Source organism: Amblyraja radiata, chromosome 9, assembly GCF_010909765.2.
Source record: "Amblyraja radiata isolate CabotCenter1 chromosome 9, sAmbRad1.1.pri, whole genome shotgun sequence".
In the NCBI taxonomy this organism is placed as follows: Eukaryota; Metazoa; Chordata; class Chondrichthyes; order Rajiformes; family Rajidae; genus Amblyraja; species Amblyraja radiata.
In genome coordinates this window covers 23,024,701-23,033,722 of record NC_045964.1, presented here as the reverse complement: position 1 = coordinate 23,033,722, position 9,022 = coordinate 23,024,701, and the positions used below count along the sequence as shown (strand labels likewise).

At 44.1% G+C, this 9,022-nt stretch overlaps 1 protein-coding gene across 1 annotated transcript in view; it reads left to right on the top strand.

Moving 5' to 3' along the window:
* The first annotated feature begins 416 nt into the window (after nt 1-416).
* rab15 (RAB15, member RAS oncogene family) overlaps nt 417-9,022 on the top strand; it is a 130,997-nt gene continuing 122,391 nt past the window's right edge. Inside the window, 1 exon segment of the mRNA XM_033026875.1 lies at nt 417-946. Within this exon segment, the coding sequence (XP_032882766.1) occupies nt 823-946 (124 nt within the window). The 5' untranslated portion in view covers nt 417-822.

The following is a 9,022-nucleotide window of genomic DNA, read 5'->3' as shown; positions in this document are numbered from 1 at the left end:
ATATTAATATTTTAGATTATTTTGTTCCCGGTGAGGAAGGCAGCAAGCGATGGCTTTAGCTCTGCTTTCGAGATGTCTTTAAATGCCCCATTAGCAGGCTGGGGGATCGGCGTTCAGGTTCAGCGCCCATTCTGCAATTTAACTCTGGGATTAAACACGTTGCCTTAAATGTGAGGCAAAAATAGGATGGAGCATAAAAAAGTACACAGGAAGACAAAAGGCGAGGAAAGATCAGAGCACGGGGGAGGATAAAGGAAATGCATAAAACGGAGCACACAAAACAGAATAAACCAAGAGCATGATTTTACAAACAGAAAACGTGACACCGACAGCAGAAATGCCCTAACAATGGGTCTGGAGGAAGGGAGGTGGGGGTGGGGAAAGGGGACCGCTTTCCCAGTGGAGAGCTGCTGCCTGGATTGCAGCGTGGATGAGGTGGAGTCCCAGAATCCGCGTCATTGATTGCGGCCTCTGAGCATCTTCCACCCCCTTCAGCCGCTGGATGCAGGGACACTCTTCTCCGCGTCCCTGTGTGCTGACAGGTAGCTGGGAGCCGCGGAGACGAGGGATGTAATGAACACCTGTTTAAATATATGCAAAGTGCCTCCAGTTTAAGGAAGCGGGGAGGAGAAAGAGAAGGGGGAGTTCTGCAGGGTGGGAAAATCACCACAGTTTATTTTTTTTGTTTCAAGAGAACCAAAGCTGCCGATCCGAGGCAGATATGGGATTGGAGCGGACGGGAAGAAGTGCCGGGAGCGGGCTTTCGCTGCGCGGTTAAGCGATCGACTTGGCCAGCCCATCGCCAGCCCATGAGGACGCACGATGGCCAAACAGTACGATGTGTTATTCAGACTACTACTCATCGGAGACTCCGGGGTGGGCAAAACCTGCTTGCTCTGCCGCTTCACGGACAATGAATTCCACGCTTCACACATTTCAACTATAGGTAGGAGCGAGTGAGACTGGGGAAGGTGTGTGTGTGTGTATGTGTGTGTTCTATGTTGCAATGCTATCATACAAGCCAATGCATCGGGATCTCAAGCCTTTTGTCTCCAGGATCGGTCCAGTGGAGGAGTATTGGCTTTGCCGAGGCGGGGAGGGGTTGGAAGTCTTTTGGAAGTTCCCACTTGCAGTATTGGCCGAGCTACCTGTCTAGCAAAGATCTTAGAGCAGATCTTAGATCTTTGCTGTCTAGCTTGATGTAAAATGTATGACGATTCCCTCTGCCGGTTGTGAAGACCCAGTGGGTCAATATTGAACTCAACGTGCCCTGCGAATCCACGAACACGTCACCTGTTTGCAAGACCCCTGGACCGATAGAATTGTTTGCGCTAAAAAAAACCACATTTAAAGTAATTAAATTGTGTGTGTGGTGCCTGAAAATTATATTGCAAGGAAGCCCCTGTCAAAAAGATGAACTTAGTTTGAGGGACATGAAATAACTGGGGGTAAAATTGCTGGAAACACTCAGCAGGTCAGGCTACCTCCGTGGAAAGAGAAACAGAGTTAACATTTCAGGTCAGAGATTCTTCATCAGAACTGAAGGTGTCATCTGAAACATTGACTGTTTCTCTTCCCACAGATGTGGCCTGAACTGCTGGGTATTCTCAGCATTTTCAGTTTTTGTTTTAGATTTACACTATCTGCAGTTTTTAAAGTGTTTCACTTGAAAGCTGAAATAACATGGAATGAGCTCTAGGAGGGGAACTTTGGTGGCCAACATCAAGCGTACTTGCTAACACTACCATTGACTGAGGGGGCAGAGTCCTGAAGAACAGATCTGCTGTAGGATGTGAGATTATCAACACAAGGGACTTTGGCCTGACTGGTTCACATATGATAGATGCATCCATCCATGACAACATTAGTAGCAGTATCCCCCACCCTTGTGAAGGGAAAAAAGATAGACACAAAAAGCTGGAGTAATTCAGCAGGTCAGAAAGCATCTCTGGTCGAGACCCTTCTTCAGACTGATATTCGGGGGAAAGGGAAACGAGAGGCACAGATGGTGATGTGGAGAGATATAGAGCAAATGAATGAAAGATATGCAAGGTTGCGCTCCCTTGTGGAAACAAAGTCCTGATTTCACATCAAGGACGCTTTATGATAGAACAATTGTACAAAATGGTAGAGCCACAGAAAACTTGGTAGCTCAAGACTGGACCTCTGCACAAGACACTTTAGTTTAGTTTAGAGATACAGTATAGAAACAGGCCCTTTGGCCTACTGAGTCCCTGTCGACCTGCAATCACCCATACACCAGTTCTATCCTACACACTAGGGACAATTTCCAGAAGTCAATTAACCTACAAACCTGCACGTCTTTGGAATGTGGGATGAAACCGGAGCACCCGGAGAAAACCCCCGGTGTTACAGGGAAATCGTACAAACACCATACAGACAGCACCCTTACTGAGGATCAAACCCTGGTCTCTGGCGTTGTAAGGCAGCAACTCTTCCGCTGCGTCACTGTGCCTCCCATATTGTTGAACATAAGGAACTCCACCATACTCTGTAATGTTGCAGCCTGTTATACTCCATACCATCATGCAAGTCAAGACAGGGATGAACTGTGGTTTAATGATAAATGCAGATAGGTATGGCAAGGATGATATCAGGCACACTAAAAACAAGATGCCAACTTGTTGAAGCTGGTGCTCTGTAAATAACAAATGTGACACCCAATAGACAGGGCTAAGCGACCCCCTGGCAGACAAATAAGACCAAAGCTATGCAGTCCTGCCTCATCCTGTCTTAAGTAGTGATGTTAGGTTGTGTTCACAAAAAGCTGGGCAATTTCCATCTGGCTAATTACTTCCCAGTCAGCCTACTTGTAATCATCAGCAAAGTGACGCAGGGTCTTGCTGACAGTGCTATCAAATTGAACACCCAAATGCCAAATGGCAAAAAATGCTCACCAATATCCAGTCTAGGTCTTACCAGTAAATTTGTGCTTGGACAAACCTGGAATAAAGACCAAAGGGCTGAATTCCAGGGGTGAGGTGAGAGTGTCTGATCTTGATACCAAGCCAACGCTTCTCTGTATGTTGGGGCATCAAGAACCTCTGATAAAACTGAAATCAAGTGGCATCAAGGAGGAAAAATATCCAGTGGTTTTGCTTGTTAGAGATCATTGGACAAAGTCAGCATGGATTTACAAAAGGTAAATCATGTCTGACGAATCTTATAGAATTTTTTGAGGATGTAACTAGTAGCGTGGATAGGGGAGAACCAGTGGATGTGGTGTATCTGGACTTCCAGAAGGCTTTCGACAAGGTCCCACATAAGAGATTAGTATACAAACTTAAAGCACACGGCATTGGGGGTTCAGTATTGATGTGGATAGAGAACTGGCTGGCAAACAGGAAGCAAAGAGTAGGAGTAAACGGGTCCTTTTCACAATGGCAGGCAGTGACTAGTGGGGTACCGCAAGGCTCAGTGCTGGGACCCCAGCTATTTACAATATATATTAATGATCTGGATGAGGGAATTGAAGGCAATATCTCCAAGTTTGCGGATGACACTAAGCTGGGGGGCAGTGTTAGCTGTGAGGAGGATGCTAGGAGACTGCAAAGTGACTTGGATAGGCTGGGTGAGTGGGCAAATGTTTGGCAGATGCAGTATAATGTGGATAAATGTGAGGTTATCCATTTTGGTGGCAAAAACAGGAAAGCAGACTATTATCTAAATGGTGGCCGACTAGGAAAAGGGGAGATGCATTGAGGTTCAAACGAAATGTTGTTTCTGCAGTCATACACACAAGAAAAAGAACCAAGACACAACACAATTTACACAAACATCCATCACAGCGCATCTCCTCCTCGCTGTGATGGAAGGCAAAGTCTTATCTCTCCCCTGCACTCCTCATTCTCCTCCCGATGTCAGAGTTAAAGCCCCCGGCGGGCGATGGTAAGTGTCCCGCGGACATTTAAGGCCACACCGGGCGATGATGTAAGGCCCCGCTCCAGGCACTCTTCAACTCCGCAATTCGGGCGGGAGAAGTCGCCGTTGCGGAAGCCTCGAAAAGCGGTCTCCCAGCAGGGACCCGCGGGCTCCCGGTGTTACCGTCCACCAGAACTGCGGTAAGCCTCCGAATCTCCGGGGTCGGGTCGCAGCGGCGTGCCACCACAGCTCCACCCGCTCCGAACTCGGCCAGCTCCGCGATGGTAAGTAGGTCCACAGCTCCGTGACTGGAGCCCCAGGTCGTTCCAGTTGGAGGCCACTCCACGGTGCTAGGCCCCAACGACAACGGAGACCCGACAGAGAAAAGGTCGGGTTCTCCGTGCAGGGGAAAGATTTTAAAAGTTTCCCCCACCCCCCGCCCCCCACACACATACACAAAAAAAAATAATAAAAACTATATTCAACGAGACAAAAAATAATAAAAAGACAGACAGACTGCAGAGGCCGCTGCGACGTGAGTCGCGCCGCCCACCGGAATTGACATCCACAATTTTGGTATGTCATTGACATCCACAACTCCTCAGCATTCCATGTCTGCATGCAGCAAGACTTAGACAACTTTCTGATATGGGTTGTGAAGTGACAGGTAACTCTTTTGCCAGAGAAATGCCAGCAATGATTTCCCCAGCAAGAGTGATTGCACCGATCTATCCTCGAGGTTGAATTGCATTATGCGCCCAGAATTCCTTAGCCCACCATCAACCTTGTGTGGGTCACCATTTATTGGAAATTCAAATGTGCCCACCACATTAACTCCACGGATACAAGAGGACATCAGAGATACTTAGTGATTCATGTTCTAACATCCATGGCTTTTCTGCCACCCGCAGGGCACAAGTCAGGAGTGTACCAGATCACTCTGCACTTCCCTGCCTGACAGCAGCTCCAATAACATTCAAAAAGCTCAACACCATGCTTGACAAGTAAGGGGAGAGTGTTATGTTGAAAGCAGCTTATTCTCCTAGCCAAAGGATTCTTGTTACCAGCATGTATTGCCATCTTTTTTCAGTCTCCTTTGTCTCTACTGCGTACAGTGAATACATTTTAACACAATGCACAGTTAAGGTTGAAGGAAAAATATGTTTAATAAGAGAAAACAGATCTGTCATTGGCATAATTACCAAATCGACTCAGCGTAACCTAACAAAGCACAGTGTTAACAGTAGTATTTTTTTTCTCTTTGAGAACAAGCCATGGGAAATTTATCAACATTTGAGTTGATTATTGGACACAGACATCAGTTATTCAGCATTTATGGAGAGACTGAATGTAGCTGTGAAATGCATAAGTGTGAAGGCAGACTTGATTAAGTGGTTGAAGTAAGATTAGCATGAAATAAAGATGATTACAAGAGGAATGACTACAAGATACAGAGAGTCTGAAAAAACCTGACAAAGTGGAATAGAATCTGACAGGGTTTGAAGCATCAAAGCCCGGACTACAAGACTGCTAAACAGCTTCCTACCACAGGCTGTGAGGCTGCTAAACAGTCACTCTGTACTCACAGTCACTTGATTCTGCGGCTGGCACGGACACTTTAATAACTGGCACTGGCCACTTTAATAACTGGCACTGGCCACTTTAATAACTGGCACTGGCCACTCAAATCAGCTGCCTCGGACATTTTATGATTGGTTTATTGTATTTTAACGTTGTGTTTTACCTGCTTTTAACTATTTATACTGTTCCATCAGGGACTGGATTGTTTTTAGTATTATGTGTGAAATGTTTTAAATTTCATGTGCGATGCTCCGCTATTCCCTGGTAAACGTCTTTTCATTTTGCGCTGTACAACTGTTGCTTGCAAGATGACAATAAAGGTTGATTGATTGATTGATTGATTGATTGATTGATTGAACTAAGATAAAGTGCAGATTGTGAAGCAGTGGGCTCCTGGAAAATGTTATTTGTGTCTCTGTAACATAACAAGACTTTGCAACTGCCTCAGCTCATCTGCTGCCAAAATGTACATCCATGTCTGTGTCCTAATGCATTCCAGGCTGGCCTCCCTTGTTCTTTCCTCTTTTAATGAAGTCAGCTACGGATATAGAAGACAGACACAATCTGCTGGAGTACCTCAGTGGATCTGGCAGCATCTCTGGAGAAAAAGGATGGGTGACATTTTCGGGTCGGGACCCTTCTTCAGACCTTCTCCCGAACTGAAACCACCCATCCTTTTTCTCCAGAGATGATGCCTGATCCGTTGAGTTACTCCAACATTTTGTGTCTAATACCAGCATCTGAATTCCTTTATACACATTTTCCAAGCTACTGATATACTAACTTACACCGACTGCACTTCAACATCTTTCAGCATAATTTGCTGAGTTACGATGGCCCAAAAAAAACAATAGATTGCCTTTAAAATACTCTGCCTTTTTTTCCAGTCAAGTCATGTTGAAATTAATATTTATTCATAGAAGAGTCCAAGTATATGTAAAAACAGAATTTTCTGAAAGGATTCAATCGTTCAAGCAGCATTTGATGAGAGAGAGAAACAGAGTTGACATTGCCGATGATGTTCTTGCATCAGCATGATTCCTTGTATTAAGAGGACAATCCACTTTGAGAATCAATTCTCATCTCAGAGCCACATAAAACAAGCATGATCATGGCTGGACCTTAACAGTTTATGTACTTTATTCCAGCTCTGTAACAGCTAGTATGTCTCACTGTCAGCAACTTCCCTTCATTTTTATGAATTTATTATTGAATGTTTTCTGAAATAATGCCCCGGTGTTCTGATAACGTTGGATATAATCAGCAGCTCAGGGAGCATCAGTTGATAGAGAAACAGAGTTAGGTTGATGATCTTATAATCAGAATTATTTAAAAAAGACCATAATGTCTTTGCATCATGTTCATCTTCCTATACTTCAGGAGAAGCTGGTGAAGACCTCAGGAATTAAGAAATGTCTAATAATCCTTGTAGATTAGTGCTGCATGTGAACCAATCACACATAAGCCAGCATCACTAACTCCACCCCACTATAACACTTATACTTGTCAGGATTGAGCTTGAGGTTGATCTTGCGGGCGCGCTCCAAGATGAGCCTGAGATTGTGATCGTGTTCTGCTGTGTCCTTGCCATATACGAGGATATCGTCGACAATGATAGCACAAGGTAGGCCCTCGAATAATTGCTCCATAGTTCTGAGTCTCCGACTGGAGGCGTGGGTTCGTATACCACTTCTGACACCATGTAAACATGAGCCAGAGACAGTGTGTGATTTAAACACATCTTTAATGAGCACTTGAAACTTAGCAGCGTTGAGGACGACAGGTTGTCAGTGCATCCTAGCTGTTCGGACTGCAGTGCTGGGAACGAGTGTTAGTATAAGTGTTATAGTGGGGTGGAGTTAGTGATGCTGGCTTATGTGTGATTGGTTCACATGCAGCACCAATCTACAATCTTAAACTTACCACTTACTATTTTTGAACTATTTTATCTGCTGCCAGAGTTATAATATGTCAGTATTGTCATTATCCAGTTACAGTACCAACTTTCACAATTTTACTTCCTTTTGATTGAAACAATTCTTTGCCCGCCCACAATTAGTTATTCGCAGCACATTCTGTTATCCAATTAAATAATTGTCTCCTCTCTTATAGTGTGTGCTTGTGCATTTCAAATCTTTTTTTGTCAACCATAATTTTTACCAATACTGATATAAGATCTCTATCTGAAATATTAGCTTACCTGATTTTCCAGCGACCCCTTCACAACCTGCTGGATGTTTCCTACATTTGTTTCAGATTTCCACCACTTCTTCAAATGCATTTTTACTGCGTTAGCCAACTCCACCATTGCAAACGGACTTGTCTCAATAGCGCTTGTACAATTAAAAGCCTCCCTAAATTCGCTAAAATAATAGCTCTGCACAAAAAATGCTACATTTGAAAGGAGAATAACAATTCTATGTTAGAAATGAAGTTTACTATTCATGAGTTTTTTGAGTGGTTTAGAGATACTCAAGTATGAAATTTGTTTCTTGGTGTGTCAAATGTCTGGCTCACCAACTGAAAGTCCCTGCTGACATTTAGTTGTGTCATCTGACTTTGACATTCTCTACTTCTTGACCTTCAGCGGATTCAGATGATGCTCAAGTGCTGTCTGTTTAATCGTGTGCCTGAGGTGTGAACAAGCAGTTTTGACTCTCAGCGGTCATGGGCAACACGGTGGCACTGGGGTAAAGTTGCGCCAGAGACCTGGGTTTGATCCTACGGGTGTTTTTGGCTGTACGGAGTTTGCACGTTCTCCCTGTGACCTGTGTGAGTTTTCTCCTGATTCTTCCCACACTCGAAAGACGTACAGGTTTATAGGTTAATTGGCTTTGTATAATTGTAAATTGTCCCAAGTGTGTGTAAGGTAGTGTAAGTGTGCGGGGATCACTGGTTGGTGCAGACTCAGTGGATCAAAGGGCCTGTTTCTGCGCTGTATCTCTAAACTAAAATAAATTAAGCAGCCTCTAGAGAAGAACTGAAATTTCAAGCTCTCCTCTGGGCTTAGTCTGCCAACACAGTCATGCACAGGTTTTTTCCACTGACTGGAAAGCACGTATCAAAAGCTTTTCACTGTACCTCGGTCCACGTGACAGTTAACTAAACTGAAACTGAATTTATAACCCATGAATCAAAACCATAAGTGTCCTCAGTGCAATTAAGAGTATTAATGTGAGCGCCTGACATCATGTCTCAGAACGACCTCATGTCGCCTCTCGCCAGGCACATGCCTGCCTCTCACATCATCATTACCCTAGAGTGTCGTCAGTGCATTAGGTAGATTGTATGCTGTAGCTTTTTGTACATTGCAACCTCTGAAAGGCAACATATGATCAGTTGAGCCACTAGGGTGGTATTAGTTTTATCTTAGTTCTCGGTGTTAGAAAAACAACACTGGTTTTCATTGAGACTAAATTCTATTTCAGTTCCCAAATCTAAAGTATTCTTCATGTTTCCAAATCAACCATAATACCTTAGGTTTTAGTATTTGTTTATTATTGCCACATGTACTGAGATACGGTAATAACCTTTGTTTGCATGCTACCCAGTTAAGCCA